The 22,440-nt window shown below is 51.5% G+C and overlaps 1 protein-coding gene across 1 annotated transcript in view; it reads right to left on the bottom strand.

Moving 5' to 3' along the window:
* Positions 1–11,221, bottom strand: part of LOC140203622 (uncharacterized) — a 69,939-nt gene extending 58,718 nt beyond the window's left edge. Inside the window, exons 1-2 of the mRNA XM_072269670.1 lie at positions 10,898–11,221; positions 5,150–5,187 (exon numbers count right to left, since the gene is read on the bottom strand). Of these exons, the coding sequence (XP_072125771.1) occupies positions 5,150–5,187; positions 10,898–11,079 (220 nt within the window). The 5' untranslated portion in view covers positions 11,080–11,221. The remainder of the gene's footprint in view (positions 1–5,149; positions 5,188–10,897) is intronic.
* Positions 11,222–22,440: the final 11,219 nt, after the last annotated feature.

Here is a 22,440-nt window from a genome sequence, read left to right on the forward strand (position 1 = left end):
ATTAAACACAAGAGGTTCAACAGATACTACAAATTCAGAGTAGCCACACACAATATATTCCATCTTGGCTCCCCCCCTACGAGTTCTCTTCTATTCACCCATCTATCACCTTCCCTGAACACCTCAATCCTCCCCTCTCCTCACACACTACCAACCCCCTCCCCCACTCCAATCCCAGCTCTCGTTCGTGCCAGGTCTTCACAATTCCTTCCAACCTCCCACTCTGAGGCAGACTGTTCTGTCCTCGGTAAGGGCCTCACTTTTGTCCCCCCGCACCCACACCTCAGTGAGTTCCGCGCCCACCATGATGCCGAGCTCTTCCTCCACCACCTCCGTCTCCGAGCCTATTTCTTAGGCAAGGATGCCCCACCCCACACCAGTGACCCCGTCTCCCATCTTTAACCCTCCTCCTCTTCCTGGACACCCCACCCTGGTCTTTTGCCTGCTCTGGACCTTTTCACTGCCAACTGCCGATGGGACACCAACCGTCTCGACTTCAACATTCCTCTCCATTTCCAACCTCACTCCTTCTCAACACTCCGCTCTGCACTGCCTCCGCACTAATCCTAATCTCACCATCAAACCTGCAGATTAGGGAGGTGCTGTAGTAGTCTGGCGTACTGACCTCTACCTTGCTGAGCCCCAGCGCCAACTCTCAGACACCTCCTCTTACTTACCCCTGGAACAGGACCCCACTAAGGAGCACCAGGCCATTGTCCCCCACACCATCACCAACCATATGGACTCTGGGGATCTCCAACCCACCACCACCAACCTCATTGTTCCCTCAACCTGCACCTCCCATTTCTACCTCCTACCCAAGATCCACAAACCTACTTGTCCAGGTAAACCCATCACTCACTCTTGATCTTTTCAATGACTTCAAGTTCCCTAGCCCTGGTCGTCTCATTTTCACTACGGATGTCCAGTCCCTACACACCTCCAGCCCCCATCAGCCTTAAAGCTCTCTGCTTCTTTCTGGACACCAGACCCAACCTGTTCCCCTCCACCACCAGTCTCCTCCCTCTGGCAGAATTGTTCCTCACCCTCAACAAATTCTCCTCTGGCTCCTCCCACTTCCTTCAAACTAAAAGGTGAAGCCACGAGCACTCGCGGGGGTCCCAGCTATGCCTGCTTTTTCATCAGCTACGTGGAACAGTCTATGTTCCAAACCCACACTGGTATCATGCCCCAACTCTTCCTACACTACATCAATAACTGCATTAGTGCTGCTTCCTGCACCAGTGCTGAACTTGTCCACTTCATCAACTTTGCCTACAACTTCCACGCTGCCCTCAAATTTACCTGGTCCATTTCCAACACTTCCCTTCTCTTCCTTGATCTCTCTGTCTCTATCTCTGCAGAAAGTTTATCTACTGATATCTTTTATAAACCTACTCATTTTCACAGCTACCTGAACTATACCTCTTCCCAGTCTGTCACTTGTAAAAGTGACATCCCCTTCTCTCAGTTCCTCTGGCTCTGCCGTATCAGCTCTCAGAATGAGGCATTTCATTCCAGAACAAAGGAGATGTCCTCCTTCTTCAACGAAAGGTGCTTCCCTTCCTCCAGCATCAAAGCTGCCCTTACCTCTCTTCCATTTCACGAATGTCTGCTCTCACCCCATCCTCATGCCGCCCCTGCAGGGAGAGATTTCCTCTTGTCCTCACCTACCACCCCACCAGCCTCCGCGTCCAGCACATAATTCTCCGCAACTTCCGCCATCTCCAACGGGATCCCACCACCAAGCACATCTTTCCCTTCTCCCCACTTTCTACTTTCAGCAGGGATCGAATCCTACACGACTCTCTTGTCCATTTGTCCCTCCCCACTGATCTCCCTCCTGGCACTTACAAGTGCCACACTTGCCCCCACACTCTCCATCACTACCATTCAGGGCCCAAACAGTCCTTCCAGGTGAGGCGACACTTCACTTGTGAGTCTGTTGGGGTCGACTACCTGTTGCTCCGGGTGCGGCCTCCTGTATATCGGTGAGACCCAATGTGGACTGGGAGACTGCTTCGCCGAGCAATAAACACTCCATCTGGATCTCCCGGTGGCTACCAATTTCAATTCTATTTCCCATTTCCATTCAGACATGTCAGTCACGGCCTTCTCTACTGCCACAATGTGGCCACATTCAGGTTGGAGGAGCAACACCTTATATTCCCTCTGGGTAGCCTCCAACCTGATAGAATGAACATTGATTTCTCGAACTTCTGCGAATTTCCCGCCCCCCCAACACCCTTCCCCTTCACCGTTTCCCATCCCCATTTCTCTCTCTCACCTCATCTCCTTACCTCCCTCAGATGCTCCTCTCCTTTCCCTTTCTTCCATGGCCTTCTGTCCTCTCCTATCAGATTCCCCCTTCTCCAGCCCTTTATCTCTTTCACCAATCGAGCTCCCAGCTCTTTACTTCACCCCCACCCCTTCTATCACCTATCACCTGCCACCTTGTACTTCTTCTTCTCCTCCCCTCACCTCTGACTTCTCATCTCATTTCCAGTCCTGATGAAGGCCCTCGGCCCGAAACGTCGAATGTTTTAGTTGTTCCTCTCCGTGACTCATGGCGCATTGGGCGGTAACCTTGCCGTTTCGTTCACATCTGTCTGTTTTTTTTTTACCAGGCTGAGTCGCCAGCTTGACGCTCAACCCAGCACGGATGGAAGGCGTGCAAGGAGCCGGCTGGACTCGAACCGCCACTCGGCTCGAAGTCTGGTGCGGATGCCACCACACCACCGGCCGGCAGAGATGCTGCCTGACGTGCTGAGTTCCTCTAGCATTTACTGAATGCCGCAGAGATTACTATGGCCAGACTTTGTACTCCTCACGCTGAAATGGCTCCCTTCCCCAGCACTGTGGCAACGTTTTCAGATGTTTACAGTAAAATCTGTCCTTTATTTATAGAATAACCTTGTTTACTCCTCCATTGCTCAATGCAACAGCTTCCCCAGTCTCTCTCCCTGCAGCTGAAGCCCTCGAACAAATCTCCTGTGCACCAACTCTGGGGTCTTGGCATTCATCTCCTAGTGCAGGCTCAGGAGAGGAGGCACGAACTTTGGTGAATGAGGATGATGCAACCTTCCAACCCATCTTCTGGGGCAAATTCTGTGAAGTTCTTGCCCCTGTTTCCTTCTCCAGCCGGGGAAGATCTGTCTCAGCTTGTCCTCCTTCCCCCCACCTCCCCCTCCTTCTTATCCTGGCCTCTTCTCCCTTCCTTTCCAGTCCTGACAAAGGGTCTCGGCCGGAAGTGGCAACTCTTTATTTCCCAACATGGATGCTCCCATCGTTCCCCCGGATGAATCACCCAATTGAGCATGGGGACAGGTTTATTTGTTCAGCCTAAACAGTTGTGAGCCACGGAATACACACCGAGCTCCCTACACACATGAACACAAAATCTGTTATAACAGGTGCTGCGGTCCCCCGCTAACTTTAACACAAGAGATCCTGCTGACGCTGGAAATCCAGAGCAGCAGCACACACAAAATCCTGGAGGAGCTCAGCAGGTCAGGCAGCATCTGTGGAGAGGATTGAACAGTCGACGTTTTGGGCCGAGGCCCCTTCTCAGGTCTGGAAAGGAAAGCGGGGGGGGGGGGGTAAGGTGGTGTGGAGGGGAAAGAGTACACGCTGGAAGGTGATAGGTGAAGCCAGGTGTGTGTGTGTGTGTGTGTGTGTGTGTGTGTGTGTGTGTGTGTGTGTGTGGGGAGGGGGGGGGGGAGGATGAAATAAAGAGCTGGGAGGTGATAGATGGGAAAGGTAAAGGGCTGAAGAAGAAGGAATCTGATAGGAGAGGAGAGAGGGCCATGGGAGAAAAAGAAGGAATTGGGAAACCAGGGAAAGGTGATAGGCAGGTGAAGTGGAGAAAAGATGCCAGAGTGAAGAATTGAAGAAGAGGTAAGGGGGAGGGGAAAAATTACTGGAAGTTAAAGAAAACTAACTTCAGAGGTGCGGGGGAGATCTGATAGAGATGCATAAGATTATGAGAGGCATGGAGAGTGTAGACAGACAGTATCTTCTTCCCAGGGTTGAAACGTCTAATACCAAAGGGAATGCACTTAAAGTAAGAGTGGGTAGCTTCAAAGGGGATGTGAGGGCAAGTTTATTTTTCCCCACACAGAAGGTGGTGGGTCCCTGGAATGCACTGCCTCGGGTGGTGGTAGAGGCAGAAACGTTAGGGATTTTTTTGGAGATGTTTAGATAGGCCCCTGACTGCGAGGAAAATAGAGGGATATGGACATTGGGTAGGCAGAGGAGACTGGCTTAATTGACCATTTCATTGGATCAGCACAACGCTGAGGGCCAAAAGGGCTTTAACAGTCTAAATGAAGCCTACGAACTAGGCCTAAAAGCAACACTTACTCCCCAAATTCAGCCTAATAACTAAGCCTAAGAATACGAATTGGCTCCATAAAGTTAGAGCACCTAGAATAGGAATACTCCCTGTTAACTTAATTCAGAATGGGTCACCTGTGCACCCTGATACGAAAGAGATCACCAGAAACTGCACAAAGTAGGGATGGCCTATCTCTTCTTTGAACTCACGTACTGTTCTATATCCTAAGTTCCAGGTCAATGCTGGAGGCTTCCCAGATGGGATAGCTTGTCCTCTATCCTGAAGGTGGCCTCGCCGAGGCTGTAGATCATCAACACCAGGCAATTATCTTCGCAGGTTTTGCGACAGCTCAGTATACACTTGGGTGGAGACACGTCTCTACCAAAGGAGGTGGAAGGCGTTCCTTCCCTTTGCTAGCCTGCAGGTCACCCTTGGGCAAGGTGTAACACCTGTTTAGCAGCGCCCCCCCCCCCCCCCACTCTCCCGCACCCCCCAAGCCTCGAATCAGGGTCAGGTGAAGCCATGGGAACAGGCATGAGCAGCCGGCCTATATCACAAGCTATGCGGCCGCTGACAGTCTCTGAAGGGTATTGATAATGGCTGGGATTTCACCCATCTTGTTAAGACGCTGCCCAGAAGGTGATGGCAAACCACTTCTGTAGAGAAACTTGCCAAGGACAGTCATGGCCACGGAAAGACCGTGATCGCCCACATCATCCAGGAAGGGCACGTAACGAATGAACAAACGGACGTATACAACCAGAAATAGGATGCAGGTTACACGCGGAGTTGAAGGGAACTGCACATACTCACCACTGGATTGCTTGCAGTTGGAAAGATTAATCCATATTCATCTGAAATAAAAGATACAGAGAGACAGACACATCCACAAGAACACTGCCTCAAAGCAAAAAGGCAACAGTAGTTACTTGAACCTCATATCTTTCCTCATAAAATACCCCATATTTTTCCCACCGACAATGGCCAATGGCCTCCATACGATCAGTGTGGATCAGTGGAGTTCGCATGAAGAGCAAATAACTTCAGCAACTGACTGCAGCTGCCAATCTGAGTATGGACTGTACAGTAGACTCAAAATGCAACCCCAAACAATGGGTTCCTAAGAAGCATGAAGCACAGCTAAATGGAAAGCAAGACAGGGCTGATGTGTATTCGTTACCTGGAAGTCAGTAACGTGGGTGTGAAGAGGGAGGGATAAAAGTTGTGTGTAGTTGAAAAGAATCACTATAAGGGCATTAGAACTAAATAAATTGTTCTGTTATCTTTCATCTTTAACATAGGTGCTGTAATGTGAGATCAGAGTCTCTCTCTCTCTCTTTCTCTGCCTCTCCCTCACTCCCTCCCCATCTCTCTCCGTTTCCCTCTCCCCTCTCTCTGCCTTTCTCCTTCTCTCCCTCATTCCCTCTCTCCCTCTCTCCCACACTCCCTCTCCACATTCCGATCCCTTTCTCCCTCTCTCTCACTCATTTCCTCTTTTTCTTCCTCTCCCTCTTCCCCGCCCCCAACCCCTGGTTCATCTGGGAACATTCTAACACAGACAGGTAATCATCCTCCCACCAAGGTAGAGTAGTGGTCAGCACAGCACATTACAGTGCCGCCGCCGGCGGGTTCAATTCCCGCCACTGCCGTAAGGAGATGTACCGTCCCCTCCCCCGTGGACGTGCGGGTGTCCCTCCGGTTCCCTCCCACACTCCCAAAGACCTACCGTTGGGTAGGTGGGTGGTTCTGTGATGAGGCCAGGGTTAAATCCAGAGGGTTGCAGGGCAGCGCGGCTCAGTGGGGTCGGAACGGCCCATTCCCCACTGTATCTCAATGAACAGAGAAATAGGGGGTAAAAAAGGGCAATTTCTTGCTGCAAGGGGCAATTCTCTCTTAGGCAGGGGGATGGAGGGAGAGGAGGAGGGGGGGAGGAGGGGAGGAGGGGAGGAGGGGAGGGAAGTTGAAAGGAAGAGGGGGAGGGAGGGGGAGGGATATAGAGGGGGAGGAAGTGAGTGAGAGGGATATAAAAAGAGAGAGGGGAGAGGGGGAGAGAGGAGGAGAGGAGAGATGGAAGGAGGGAGGGGGGAGAGGGGGATGGGGGGTGAGAGAGGGGTGTGTGAGAGAGCGGGAGAGAGGGAGATGGAGGGGGGAGAGGGGGAGAGGGGGGAGAGGGGGGAGAGGGGGGAGAGGGGGGAGAGGGGGGAGAGGGGGGAGAGGGGGGAGAGGGGGGGAGAGGGGGGAGAGGGGGGAGAGGGGGGAGAGGGGGGAGGAGAAGGAGGGAGGAGAAGGAGGGAGGAGAAGGAGGGAGGAGAAGGAGGAGGAGAAGGAGGAGGAGGAGGAGGAGGAGGAGGAGAAGGAGAAGGAGAAGGAGAAGGAGAAGGAGAAGGAGAAGGAGAAGGAGAAGGAGAAGGAGAAGGAGAAGGAGAAGGAGAAGGAGAAGGAGAAGGAGAAGGAGAAGGAGAAGGAGAAGGAGAAGGAGAAGGAGAAGGAGAAGGAGAAGGAGAAGGAGAAGGAGAAGGAGAAGGAGAAGGAGAAGGAGAAGGAGAAGGAGAAGGAGAAGGAGGAGAAGGAGAAGGAGAAGGAGAAGGAGAAGGAGAAGGAGAAGGAGAAGGAGAAGGAGAAGGAGAGAGGGGGATATAAATAGGGAGGGGGGAGAGAGGGAGGGGGGAGAGAGGGAGGGGGGAGAGAGGGAGGGGGGAGAGAGGGAGGGGGGAGGGAGGGGAGGGGGGAGGGAGGGGAGGAGGGAGGGGAGGAGGGAGGGGAGGAGGGAGGGGAGGAGGGAGGGGAGGAGGGAGGGGAGGAGGGAGGGGAGGAGGAGAGGGAAGTTGAAAGGAAGAGGGGGAGGGAGGGGGAGGGATATAGAGGGGGAGGAAGTGAGTGAGAGGGATATAAAAAGAGAAAGGGGAGAGGGGGAGAGAGGAGGAGAGGAGAGATGGAAGGAGGGAGAGGGGGAGAGGGGGATGGGGGGTGAGAGAGGGGTGTGTGAGAGAGCGGGAGAGAGGGAGATGGAGGGAGCGAGAGAGAGGGACGGCGAGAGGGAAGGAGGGGGAGAGGGGGGAGAGGGGGGGAGAGGGGGGGAGAGGGGGGGAGAGGGGGGGAGAGGGGGGGAGGAGGGAGGGGGGAGGAGGGAGGGGGGAGGAGGGAGGGGGGAGGGGGGAGGGGGGAGGAGGAGAAGGAGAAGGAGAAGGAGAAGGAGAAGGAGAAGGAGAAGGAGAAGGAGAAGGAGAAGAAGGAGAGAGGGGGATATAAATAGGGAGGGGGGAGAGAGGGAGGGGGGAGAGAGGGAGGGGGGAGAGAGGGAGGGGGGAGAGAGGGAGGGGGGAGGAGGGGGAGATACAGGGGAGGGGGAGGGGAGAGAGTGGGGAGAGGGGGAGAGAGAGGGGGGTAGGGGGTGGGGAGAGGGAGGTGAGAAAGGGGAGGGGGAGAGGAGAGTGGAGAGGGGGGTGAGAGAGGTGGGGAGTGAGTGGGAGAAGGGGGGAGAGAGGGGGAGAGAGAGATACAAGGGAGGGGAGGGGGAGGGAAAGAGAGTGTGAGGGGGAGAGGAGGGGATGGGAAAGTGGGGGAGAGGGTGAGAGGAGAGGAGAGAGGGTGGGAGGAGAGGGAGAAGGGGGAGAGGGGGGAAAGGGAGAGGGGGGAGAGGGAGAGGGGGGAGAGGGAGAGGGGGGAGAGGGAGAGGGGGGAGAGGGAGAGGGGGGAGAGGGGGGAGAGGGGGGAGAGGGGGGAGAGGGGGGAGAGGGGGGAGAGGGGGGAGAGGGGGGAGAAGGAGAAGGAGAAGGAGAAGGAGAAGGAGAAGGAGAAGGAGAAGGAGAAGGAGAAGGAGAAGGAGAAGGAGAGAGGGGGATATAAATAGGGAGGGGGGAGAGGGAGGGGGGAGAGAGGGAGGGGGGAGAGAGGGAGGGGGGAGAGGGAGGGGGGAGAGAGGGAGGGGGGGAGAGAGGGAGGGGGGAGAGAGGGAGGGGGAGAGAGGGAGGGGGGAGAGAGGGAGGGGGGAGAGGGAGGGGGGAGAGAGGGAGGGGGGAGAGAGGGAGGGGGGAGGAGGGAGGGGGAGGAGGGGGGAGGGAGGGAGGAGGGAGGGGAGGAGGGAGGGGAGGAGGGAGGGGGGGGGTGGGGAGGAGGGAGGGGAGGAGGGAGGGGAGGAGGGGGGGGGGGAGGGAGGGGAGGGAAGTTGAAGGAAGAGGGGGAGGGAGGGGGAGGGATATAGAGGGGGAGGAAGTGAGTGAGGTGGGATATAAAGAGAAGGGGAGAGGGGGAGAGAGGAGGAGAGGAGAGATGGAAGGAGGGAGAGGGGGAGAGGGGGATGGGGGGGTGAGAGAGGGGTGTGTGAGAGAGCGGGAGAGAGGGAGATGGAGGGAGCGAGAGGGAAGGAGGGGAGAGGGGGAGAGGGGGGAGAGGGGGGAGAGGGGGGAGAGGGGGGAGAGGGGGAGAGGGGGAGAGGGGGGAGAGGGGGAGAGGGGGGAGAGGGGGAGAGGGGAGAGGGGGAGAGGGGGAGAGGGGGGAGGGGGGAGGGGGGAGAGGGGGGAGAGGGGGGGAGAGGGGGGAGAGGGGGAGGGGGGAGGGGGGAGGAGGAGAAGGAGAAGGAGAAGGAGAAGGAGAAGGAAGGAAGGAGAAGGAGGGGGATATAAATAGGGAGGGGGGAGAGAGGGAGGGGGGAGAGAGGGAGGGGGGAGAGAGGGAGGGGGGGAGAGAGGGAGGGAAGAGAAGGGGGAGATACAGGGGAGGGGAGGGGAGAGAGTGGGGGAGAGGGGGAGAGAGAGGGGGGTAGGGGTGGGGAGAGGGAGGTGAGAAAGGGGAGGGGGAGAGGAGAGTGGAGAGGGGGGTGAGAGAGGTGGGGAGTGAGTGGGAGAAGGGGGAGAGAGGGGGAGAGAGAGATACAAGGGAGGGGAGGGGGAGGGAAAGAGAGTGTGAGGGGGAGAGGAGGGGATGGGAAAGTGGGGGAGAGGGTGAGAGGAGAGGAGAGAGGGTGGGAGGAGAGGGAGAAGGGGGAGAGGGGGGAAAGGGAGAGGGGGGAAAGGGAGAGGGGGAAAGGGAGAGGGGGGAAAGGGAGAGGGGGGAAAGGGAGAGGGGGGAAAGGGAGAGGGGGAAAGGGAGAGGGGGAAAGGGAGAGGGGGAAAGGGAGAGGGGGGGTGAGAAAGGGGAGGGGGAGAGGAGGGGAAGTGAGAGAGGTGGCAAGTGAGTGGGAGAAGGAGGGAGGGAGAGAGGGGGAGAGAGAGATACAAGGAGGGGAGGGGGAGGGAAAGAGAGAGAGAGTGAGAGAGAGGGAGAGAGAGAGAATGGGAGAGGGAGGGAGGGAGGGAGAGAGAGAGAGATCTGAAAAAAATGACACATGAACACCCAATGGCTAATAACACCCTGCAATTTGTATTAACCTAAGCAAATGTCTAGCTCGAGACTTTCTCAGCATTTAACATCACAAAGAAGCCATTTTAAATTTAACATACAAAAAAGACCCCATACACTGGCATTCATAGCAAGAGGATTCGAGTACAGGAGCAGGGAGGTACTACTGCAGTCATACAAGGCCTTGGTGAGACCACAGCTGGAGTACTGTGTGCAGTTTTGGTCCCCTAATCTATACTTACTGGAATTTAGAAGATTGAGGGGGGATCTGATTGAAACGTATAAAATTCTAAAGGGATTGGACAGGCTAGATGCAGGAAAATTGTTCCCGATGTTGGGGAAGTCCAGAACGAGGGGTCACAGTTTGAGGATAAAGGGGAGCCTTTTAGGACCGAGATGAAGAAAAACTTCTTCACACAGAGAGTGGTGAATCTGTGGAATTCTCTGCCACAGGAAACAGCTGAGGCCAGTTCACTGGCTATATTTAAGAGGGAGTTAGATATGGCCCTGTGGCTAAAGGGATCGGGGGTATGGAGAGAAGGCAGGTACAGGGTTCTGAGTTGGATGATCAGCCATGATCGTACTGAATGGCGGTGCAGGCTCAAAGGGCCGAATGGCCTACTCCTGCACCTATTTTCTATGTTTCTCTGTAAAACATAAAGGATTTTTTCTCTTCATGTATGTGAAGGATGTAAGAAATAAAGTCAATTCTTTATCATTTTTGAATGTTTTTCATATGTTGAGTCTGACAAACACACCACAGCAAGTTCCTAGTACAGGAAAACGTAATATTTAATCCCTGATCCTTTATTTTCCCTCTCAACGCCAGTCTCCAGCTTTCTCCCCATAACCTCTGAAGCTCTGACTCAACAAGGCGGCACCAACCCCGCTTTGGCCACACCCAATGTCTTGGCCTCGTCCGCCATCTTGTGACAACGCATTCCACAGACTCGGCGCCCTCTGGCCGAGCAGGGCCCTCCGCAGGCAGCACTGCAGTACATAAGCGAGCCCTTCGGCCCATCTAGTCCATGGTGGAAATGTTTTCCTTCATCTCTGCTCCCAAGGGTCGACCGTCTATTCTGAGGCTAAATGTAAGAACTCGACTTGGATGGTGAGCGGACCGACCCACAAACACCCTCCCTCCCGCCCACAACACTACCGGCGACGGACGGACGCACCCCACCCACACAATACCGGATTGCCTGCCATTTATTTGGTCGTTACCTCTCCCGCCTCATCATCTCGGCCCGGGCTTTACGGGCTCGGCAGAGAATTCTGGTGTCGGGTGCGTCTTGCAGGGTCTCGCAGTCATCTTCCCCGTGGCTGGCAGTCGCAGCCCCCGAGCTCCCTTCTGGAAGAGCCTCCTTTGAGGAGCCTCGGGACAGCTCGTTCAGGGAGCGTCTCATTCTGCCGGAAGATCAGAGCGAGAGAGAGAGAGAAATCTCCCCGTCAGACCCGAGTTTTCCGATCGATCCCTCTCCCTCTGGAGAAAAGACTGAGAGAGAGAGAGAGAGCCCTGACAGGATTCCTGACCAGACACCCCGGTCACGCCGACACAACTGGGAACTGATGTCCAGCAGTTTGACAGTTGACCCCACGGGACTGGTGGGTCGGAATGGCGGTGGGTCTAGAAGTGTCGGTGGTTCTTTGCAGCTTACGTTTGAAGTGCAGCCACTATTGTGATGTGAGAACACCGACATCCTCACCCAGGACATGGCCTCTTCTCATTGCCACCATCCAGAAGCCTGAAGGCTCACACTCAGCGATTCAGCAACAGCTTCTTTCCCTCTGCCATCACATTTCTGAACGGACCATCAACCCAGGAACACTACCTCACCGTTTTTGCTCTCTTTCTGCACTACATATTTAATTTATTTAAAATAAATGCTATAAACAATTAAATTTACAAGTCAACTTATATGAAGAGTACTGTGCAAATGTCTTATGTATATATATATATATTAGTGTCCAAGACGTCTGAAGTGTACGGTCGTCATTTTATGTATTACACTGTACTGCTGCCACAAAAAAAACAAATTTCATGACATGTGGGAGTGATGATAAACCTGATCCTGATACGGGTGTCTCCTGTGGACTGAGAGTGGGAAGGGGGGACCGGGAGAGGGGAATCATGATTGGGGGAGAGGGGAGGGACATTCTGTAATGATCAATAAACCAATTGTTTGGGAACAAATGACCAGTGGCGGCGCCGGAGATTTTTTCTTGCTGGTGCTCCGGAGGGGCAAAATGATTCAGTGATGGTGCTGAGGGATGCACTGTACGGTAACAGGTATTCGCAAGGCCAGACGCGTGGCGTTAAAAAGTCAGTTTCAAGCATTATGTGCCGACTACAAATGCCTCCGTTGATCCACAAGCAACAGCAATTGATAGATCTAATATAGAAGTGAACTGTTACCGTGTCAACGGCATCGGAGACAAGCGGGGCTACACGGAGCATAAACAAAACAAACAAACAGAGCATCCGAGCAACAGCGGACAACATGAATCACGCACCGATCCCGCAATCAGTGTCAAATGCGTGTTCACCACACCAACCCACTGCTATTCGCATTACATAGACAGCAATGCCAAAAGATACACCGTTATTAAAGTCAAATCAGGCAAACAACAGATGCAAGGCTTTACCAGGCGTACTCTGACCATGCAATACCTCAATTAATTCGGCTATTGAATTTAAACAAAAATCAACAGAATCACCGCTTGGAAGTCTAAACAAAACCAGTAGGCTTAATAGCAGTAAACGTAATATTTTAGGATCTGCAGGAAACATAAGGACTATGGGGTATCCACCACAAAATAATAACAATAATCAGCATTAGTCTTGGCCCAAATTTTTAAAAAATCAACTGCACTCACCATGAATGTTTTCAGAGAAGCAGAATCCGCCTGTTGTTGTGATCAATGATTTTCTGGATGTCAAGTGCCTGGTCCTCCGGCTGTTTATGGCCAACAGAGCCAAGTTGCTGTTCCGAGCATCGCCGCTGCTGTTCCTGAAGGAGTTTTTGACGCGTCTGAGGCGAGAGAAACTCGGTTCGCATGAGGACCGACACTGACCCAGACACGCGTTCTCATCAATAACACACCGGCCGGGCCAGTGTCTGTTCGATGCCTTTAAGAAGCGACTCTGCGTCCAACCCTTCAGCTGGAGTGAAGTGCAAGAATTCTTCAAGCACTGTTTCGTTATTCAAACACCGCACCACCACTGATATTTGCTCCTTTTTACTCAAGTCTTTACTTTCACCCACCATGACGGCAAAATATCCAGCCTCCTTAATTTCTGCACGTATTTGATGTCTGACCATATCTGCCATAATACCCATAATTTCATTTCGGATATCGTGATGGGTGTTGTTTGCATTTCCAGGATTGTCCTCTATTTTTTTAGCTGCAGTCTAATCAAACTTCCCAATTACAGGGAGCAACTCAGCGAAGTTTCCCCTATTGCCAGATCCATCATTCTCCCGGTGTCCTCGCCGGACAACGCCTCGGCTCGCAGTGCAGCGCAGAGACCCAACCACTGCTCGCATATACTCACCATTTTCTTGGACAATCTTTGCATGTCCTTTATCAAGCATATTTCCCAGTCTTGCACCGTCTTGTTTTCTCAATCTGAATTCGGCCCGCGCCTCCATCGCAAACTTATGGGCCGCACTGACACGGTGGGTTTTGAAAGCTGCTGTCGCTTTCCGCCAGTTGCGGTAACCGGAGACTCAGAATGGAGCCCATGTCCTCCACGCAGGAAATGCCTGCACGCCAAGCAGAACGTAGCATCTTTTGTGAGTGAATATTCAAACTCCTTTGCTGATCGCCAGACTGTTGCGAAGGGCCCTTCCTCAGGCTGCTGGCTGACTGACAGCGGCTTCATCCACCTTCTCTTCCCAATCCCGCTCCATTTCCTCTCCCTCTCCTCCTCCGATGAACTGCTGTCGTCCTCATCCCCACTGACTCCTTTCTGCATCTCACTTTCAATTCAGACCGGCTCAGGCTGATCCCTCTGGATGAGCTCGTTTTCTGACTAAAAATCCATCCACTTCTCACGCCCGCCAAAACCGTGCACGTGCCCGGCCCGCCATCGCGTGTAAAAGCACCACGTGCGCGCGTGGCATCAGTTCGTCTCGCGAGACCACGGGTCTGTGCCGGGATGGAGTCAGTGACGTCACCACCTCCAGTGACCTGAGATCAGCTGAACTGATCTGAGGACAGCGACAGCGAGACAGTGACAACGAGCGGATAAGCAGAAGTGTAGAGTGCACCCGACAGAGTTTATAACTTTATTGCTGCGTGGGTGCTATGGCAATTGGGGGCGCTGTTTCACTACATCAACTGGAGAAACAAGCTGTATTCAAAACTATACAGAGAAAGCAAAGCAGCTGCAGTCAATGTCTTGGTGGGGCTATTGCAATTTCTGATGGGGCTATAGCCCCAGCTAGCACCACCTTAGCGCCGCCCCTGCAAATGACCTTGCCTGGTGTCTCGGGGCTGGGTGTGTCTGCACCCGCACTGCCCACCGCTCCTGGCACTCCTCTGCCGCTTGTCCCACACCCCTCCCGTGGCCATTCACAACATCTTGTGCTCCTGCCAGATTTACAAACTTGCTCTCTGCTACACGTTGACAAATGTAGTACGTGCAAAAATCTCAAGCACCCAAGCTCTGTGTGTCTAAGACTGATGCACAGTAGGATATATATTCCTTATTGCAATTTATTACTATTGTGTATATTATTATTCTGTACTTTATTATCAGTTAAGTCTGCACACTGATGAGTGTGTTTTTAAATGTTGCTGCTGCAACGAAAGAATTTCCTACTCCGGATCAATAAAGTACTTATCATTATTATTATTTATAGTATATTTTATGCATTGCAATGTACTTCTGTCACAAAACAACATATTTTACAACATATATCAGTGGTATTAAATCTGGTTCTGATTATGATTGTAAAACAATCACATACCAAGGACTCAAAAAACACCTTTTAATAATGTTGGTAGAAGATTATGCCTGTCATGTTTGTAACTCAAAAATCAAACAAGAGAAAAATATGCGAGAAAACGTGTCTACTTCATTTTGCTTTTGTGAGGCGCTCACATGTGATGCGGTGGCGTAATAACGTGTGCCATTTGCATAACCCGTAATGGATTATGTAAACAACAAAGAATGCTTAATCAAAAATATATTTACAACATTACTCCAATATTAAATACACTATAATGCCCTGCTGTAAGGGGAGGTGGGATCTCCATTTCCCATTTTGTCCAAAAGCCCCACAACAGGGCAACAGGCCTCTCAGTGCCACAGGGAAACTAAGTCCTTTGCTTGATGAGCGTTGAAACCCACAGCCTCCTGAAGTACAATCAATTCTACCATTGAACGATGACACTTTGAAGGGATCGTTCTGGTGCTGTTGCTGCACTTCTAGTCTCCCATGCCATCCCCACTCCTCGACGAGCAGACTGCTGACACCCCACCCACAGTGCAGCCTTTATGTCGGGTAGGAGTTCAGAAGAACTAAAAGCAACAGGTGCTGAAAGTACTCCAAATGTTTTGACCAAAGTATCGGGCAGGAGGCACAGGAGCCTGAGGTCCCACCCTGCCAGGTTCAATCACATTATAAACATCAGGCTGCTGAACCAGTGTGGATAACTTCACCTGCCTCAACACCGAACTGATTCCACAACCCACAGACTCACTTTCAAGGACTCTACAACTCATGTTCTCAGTATTACTTCTTTACTTTTTATATTTGCGCAGTATGCCCTCTTTTGCACATCGGTTGTTTGTCAGTCTGTGCTATTTACAGCTTTTCATAAACTCGATGGTATTTCTTTATTTTCCTGTAAATGCCTGCAAGAAAATGAACCTCAAGGTAGTACGAGACATGGCGACAGATAGGTACTTAGATAATAAATTCACTTTGGACTTTGACTTTGACAGAAGTTCCTCAACTAGTGAAATCAGAAACACGGGGATTCTGCAGTTGCTGGAAATCTTGAAGGACACACACAAAATGGCGGATGAATAGTGAAGGGTCTCTGAACAAAACCTATTTACTCACTGCCTGTTACACCGCTGGCGCTGAGAGCAGCATTGACGGTCCTCCATCTCTGTCTGTGTAGAAGGACTCTTCATCGCTGTTCCCATAACAATTTTGCTTTACCACTCAGGTTTGTCAGCCCTGAGCTGAACCCTCGAATTTGGGGACTGGCGGACCACTCTTAGTCTGGCCTTACCCTTTGACCAGTATGGCATGGGTGACCCTGCCAAAAGCCGAAACACAAGGCCCTGTCTCCAGACAACGTCGTTCTCCAGGTCATTGAGGCACGCAAGCCGCCAAACCCTATGACAGGGTTGTGGTCCTCTTGGAGGTTGGCCCAAAACCTGGACTGTTTATTCCCCTCCATAGACCCATAGATACTGCCAGCCCAGCTGAGTGCCTTAACTGTGTCACCTAGTCAGCTGGATAACCCCTTTATCTCTCATCATAGACACTGCCTGACCGGCTGATTTCCTCAACTGTGTCGCTCAACTGGCGAGATAACCTTTTTATCTCTCAACATAGATGCTGCCCGACCTGCTGAGTATTTTGAACATTTTATATTTTTTTATTAGATTTACAGCATTTACATATTTTGCTTAGAATAGCTGAAATACAAACTATCTAAAACTCTGACAAACTTCTATCGATGTGTAGTGGAGAGTATATTGATTGGCTGCATCATGGCCTGGTATTGAAACACCAATGCCCTTGAAATAAAAATCCTACAGGAAGTAATGGAGATGGCCCAGTCCATCATGGGTAACACCCTCCCCACTATTGAGCACATCTACATGAAATGCTGTCACAGGAAAGCAGCATCCATCATCAGGGACCCCTCCCCCACCCTTATTGCTACAATCAGGAAGGAGATACAGGAGCAGTTGTTACCCCTCAACCATCAGGAAGGCGGTACAGGAGCTTCAGGACTCACACCACCAAGTTGAGTAACAGTTATTAACCCTCAGCCATCAGGAAAAAGGTACAGGAGCCCCAGGACCCACACCACCAGGTTCAGGAACATATAATAACCATATAACAATTACAGCACGGAAACAGGCCATCTGGGCCCTTCTAGTCTGTGCCGAACTCTTACTCTTACCCAGTCCCACCGACCTGCACTCAGCCCATAACCCTCCATTCCTTTCCTGTCCATATAGCTACCCAAATTAACTTTAAATGACAACATCGAACCTGCCTCAACCACGTCTGCTGGAAGCTCGTTCCACACAGCTACCACTCTCTGAGTAAAGAAGTTACCCCTCATGTTACCCCTAAACTTTTGCCCTTTAAGTCTCAACTCATGTCCTCTTGTTTGAATCTTCCTCCACTCTCAATGGAAAAAGCCTATCCACGTCAACTCTATCTATCCCCCTCATAATTTTACATACCTCTACCAAGTCCCCCCTCAACCTTCTACACTCCAAAGAATAAAGACCCAACCTGTTCAAACTTTCTCTGTAACTTAGGAGATAAAACCCAGGTAACATTCTCGTCAATCTTCTCTGTACTCTCTCAATTTTGTTGACATCTTTCCAATAATTCGGTGACCAGAACTGTACACAATACTCCAAATTTGGCCTTACCAATGCCTTGTACAATTCCAACATTACGTCCCAACTCCTATACTCAATGCTCTGATTTATAAAGGCCAGCATACCAAAAGCTTTCTTCACCACCCTATCCACATGAGATTCCACCTTCGGGGAACTATGCGCCATTATTCCTAGATCCCTCTGTTCTACTGCATTCTTCAATACCCTACCACTTACCATGTAGGTCCTATTTTCATTAGTCCTACCAAAATGTAGCACCTCACATTTATCAGCATTAAACTCCATCTGCCATCTTTCAGTCCACTCTTCTAACTGGCCTAAATCTCTCTGCAAGCTTTGAAAACCTACTTCATTATCCAAACTCTGCCTATCTTAGTATCATCTGCATACTTACTAATCCAATTTACCACCGCATCATCCAGATCATTAATGTATATGACAAACAACACTGGACCCAGTACAGATCCCTGAGGCACACCACTAGTCACCGGCCTCCAATCTGACAAACAGTTATCCACTACAACTCTCTGGCGTCTCCCATCCAGCCACCACTGAATCCATCCATTTTACTACTTCAATATTAATACTTAACCATTGAACCTTCCTAACTAACCTTCCATGTGGAATCTTGTCAAAGGTCTTCCTAAAGTCCACATAGACAACATCCACCGCTTTACCCTTGTCAACTTTCCTAGTAACCTCTTCAAGAAATTCAATAAGATTTGTCAAACATGACTTTCTACGCACAAGTCCATGTTGACTATTCCTAATCAGACCCTGTCTATCCACATAATTATAAATACCATCTCTAAGAATACTTTCCATCAATTTACCCACCACTGACGTCAAACTCACAGGCCGATAATTGCTAGGTTTACTCTTAGAACCCTTTTTAAACAATGGAACAACGTGAGCAATACATCAATCCTCCAGCACCATCCCCGTTTCTAATGACATTTGTAATATTTCTGTTAGAGCCCATGCTATTTCTACACTAACTTCCCTCAAGGTCCTAGGGAATATCCTGTCAGGACCCGGAGACTTATCCATTTTTATATTCCTTAAAAGTGCCGGTACTTTCTCTTCCTTAATCATCTTAGTTTCCATAACTACCCTACTTGTTTCCCTTACCTTACACAATTCAATATCCTTCTCCTTAGTGAATACCGAAGAAAAGAAATTGTTGAAAATCTCCCCATCTCTTTTGACTCCACACATAGCCATCCACTCTGATTCTCTAAGGGACCAATTTTATCCCTCACTATTCTTTTGCTATTAATATAACTTTAGAAACCCTTTGGATTTATTTTCGTCTGACTTGCCAAAGCAACCTCATATCTTTTAGCTTTTTTAATTTCTTTCTTCAGATTCTTTTTACATTCTTTATATTCCTCGAGCACCTCACTTACTCCAAGCTGTCTATATTTATTGTAGATCTCTCTCTTTTTCCGAACCAAGTTTCCAATATCCCTTGAAAACCATGGCTCTCTCAAACTTTTAACCGTTCCTTTCAACCTAACAGGAACTTAAAGATTCTGTACCCTCAAAATTTCACCTTTAAATGACCTCCATTTCTATATTACATCCTTCCCATAAAACAAATTGTCCCAATCCACTCCTTCTAAATCCTTTTGCACCTCCTGAAAGTTAGCCTTTCTCCAATCACAAATCTCAACCCTGGGTCCAGTCCTATCCTTCTCCATAATTACTTTATACTTTATACTTTATACATTATTGTCGCCAAACAATTGGTACTAGAACGTACAGTCATCACAGCGATATTTGATTCTGCGCTTCACACTCCCTGGATTACAGATACTAAGTATTATAAATATTAAAAATAGTTAAAATAAGTAAATATTAATAATTTAAATTATAAATCATAAATAGAAAATAGAAAAATAGAAAGTAAGGTAGTGCAAAAAAACCGAGAGGCAGGTCTGGGTATTTGGAGGGTACAGCCCAGATCCAGTCAGGATCCGTTCAGCGGTTTTATCACAGTTGGAAAGGAGCTGTTCCCAAACCTGGCCATACGAGTCTTCAAGTTCCTGAACCTTCTCCCAGAGGGAAGAGGGACAAAAAGTCTGTTGGCTGGGTGGGTCGTGTCCTTGACCATCCTGGCAGCACTGCTCCGACAGCGTGCGGTGTAAAGAGAGTCCACGGACGGAAAATTGGTTTGTGTGATGTGCTGCACTGTGTTCATGATCTTCTGCAGCTTCTTTCGGTCTTGGACAGGACAACTTCCATACCAGGTTGTGATGCACCCTAGAAGAATGCTTTCTATAGTGCATCTATAAAAATTAGTGAGGGTTTTAGGGGACAGGTCAAATTTCTTTAGTTTTCACAGGAAGTAAAGGCACTGGTGGGCATTCTTGGCAGTGAACTCTGCTTGGTTGGACCAATTCAGGTGATTTGTGATATTGACCCCAAGGAACTTAAAGCTTTTGACTTTTTCCACTTGCGCACCACCGATGTAAATTGGGTCGTGCGGTTCGCTACTCCTTCTGAAATCAACAACCAATTCCTTCGTCTCGCTGACATTGAGGGATAGGTTATTGTTTTTGCACCATGCCACCAGGTTCTTAATTTCCTCTCTGTACTCAAACTCATCATTACCCGAGATACGGCCCACAATTGTTGTGTCAATTATATTGAAACTAATGGCATTGTGATCACTGGACCTGAACTGCTCCCCAACACATGACTTATCTCATTCCCTAACAGGAGATCCAACACTGCCCCGTCTCTGGTTGGTACCTCTATGCATTACTGCAAAAAACTATCTTGCACACATTTTACAAACTCCAAACCATCCAGCCCTTTTACAGAATGGGTTCCCAGTCTATGGGTGGAAAATTAAAATCTCCCACAATCACAACAATGTGCTTAGTACAGACATCTGCTATCTCCTTACAAATGTGCTCCTCCAATTCTCGCTCCCCATTAGGTGGTCTATAATACACCCCTATAAGCGTTACTAAATCTTTTCCATTCCTCAATTACACCCAAATAGCCTCCCTAGACGAGTCCTCTAATCCATCCTGGTCATAATGGTCCGTGGACTCAGGGAGGGGTGGGACACGGTCAGGGGACATGTGATGGTCTGTGGTCACAGAGAGGGGGTGGGACACAGTGAGGGGACGTGTGAAGGTCCGTGGTCTCAGAGATGGGGTGGGGGAGGCGGAACACAGTCAGGGGATGTGTGACGGTCCGTGGTCTCAGAGAGGGACGGGACACGGTCAGGGGACGTGTGACGGTCCGTGGTCTCAGAGAGGGGGTCGGACACAGTCAGGGGACGTTTGATGGTCCGTGGTCTCAGAGAGGGATGGGACATGGTCAGGGGACATGTGACGGTCCATGGTCTCGGGGGTGGGACACGGTCAGGGGACGTGTGATGGTCCATGGTCTCAGAGAGGGACGGGACACGGTCAGGGGACGTGTGATGGTCCGTGGTCTCAGAGAGGGGGTGGGACACAGTCAGGGGACGTGTGATGGTCCATGGTCTCAGAGAGAGGGTCGGACACAGTCAGGAGACGTGTGATGGTCCGTGGTCTCAGAGAGGGGGTGGGACACGGTCAGGGGATGTGTGACGGTCCGTGGTCTCAGAGAGGGACGGGACACGGTCAGGGGATGTGTGATGGTCCGAGGTCTCAGAGAGGGGTGGGGGACGGTCAGGGGACGTGTGATGGTCCGTGGTCTCAGAGAGGGGTGGGGGATGGTCAGGGGATGTGTGATGGTCCGTGGTCTCAGAGAGGGGTGGGGGACGGTCAGGGGACATGTGACGGTCCGTGGTCTCAGAGAGGGTGTGGGACACAGTCAGGGGACGTGTGTTGGTCCATGGTCTCAGAGAGGGATGGGACACGATCAGGGGACGTGTGATGGTCCGTGGTCTCAGAGAGGGGGTGGGACACGGTCAGGGGATGTGTGATGGTCCGTGGTCTCGGGGGGGGGGGGGGGGGCGGGGAATATGGTCAGGGGACATGTGACGGTCCGTGGTCTCAGAGAGGGGGTGGGGGAGATGGAAGTGAGGGAAGGAGAGGGGGAGAGTGAGGGAGCGAGGGGAGAGTGAGGGATAGAAGGAGAGGGGGAGAGTGAGGGAGGGAGAGGTGGAGAGTGAGGGTGGGAGGGAGAGTGAGGGAGAGGAGAGTGAGAGGGAGAGTGAGGGAGGGAGGGGGAGAGTGAGGGAGGGAGGGAGAGTGACGGAGTGACGGGAAGAGTGAGGGACTGAGAGGGGAAGACTGAGAGAGGGAGAGGAGGTCACGTTGCGAGGGAGAGTGAGAGAGGGAGAAGGGGGTGAGTGAGAGAGGGAGGGGAGAGTGAGAGAGGGAGGGGGAGAGTGAGAGAGGGAGGGGGAGAGTGAGGGAGGGAGGGGGAGAGTGAGGGAGGGAGGGGGAGAGTGAATGAGTGGGGGGAGAGTGAGGGAGGGAGAGAGGGTGAGGGAGGGAGGGAGAGTGAGGGATGCAGGGAGAAGGAGACGGTGAGCATGAGGGACGGAGGGAGAGGGGGAAAGTGAGGGAGGGAGGGAAAATGAGGTATGGAGGGAGGGAGAGTGAGGGAGGGAGAGGGGGGAGAGGGAGAGTGAGGGAGGGAGAGAGGGGAGAATGAGGGAGGTAGGGGAGAGTCATGGAGGGAGAGTCCAAGAGAGGGAGGGAAAGAGAGATTGAGGGATGGAGGGGTGAGTGAGGGAGGGAGATGGGGAGAGTGAGGGAGAGTGAGGGTGGGAGATGGGGAGAGTGAGGGAGGGAGATGGGGAGAGTGAGGGAGACGAGGAGCGTGAGGGAGGGAGGGAGAGGGGGAAATGGAGGGAGATAGAGTGAGGTATGGAGGGTGGGCAAGTGAGGGAGGGAAGGACAGGGTTAGAGTGAGGGAGCGAGCAGAGGTTGAGGGAGGGAGGGGTAGTGAGTGAGAGAGGTAGAGGGGAGACTGAGGGAGGGAGGGTGAGAGTGAGAGGAGAGGGCGGAGTGAGGGAGGGAGAGGGGGAGAGTGAGGGAGGGAGAGGGGGAGGTTGAGGGAGGGACAGGGGAGAGTGAGGGTGGGAGGGAGAGGGGGAGAGTGAGGGTGGTACGGAGAGACTGAGTGAGGGAGAGGAGGGTGAGGGAGGGAGTGAGAGTGGGAGAGTGAGGAAGGAAAAGTGGGAGAGTGATGGAGGGAGAGG

This window comes from Mobula birostris, chromosome 10 (assembly GCF_030028105.1).
Source record: "Mobula birostris isolate sMobBir1 chromosome 10, sMobBir1.hap1, whole genome shotgun sequence".
Classification (NCBI taxonomy): Eukaryota; Metazoa; Chordata; class Chondrichthyes; order Myliobatiformes; family Myliobatidae; genus Mobula; species Mobula birostris.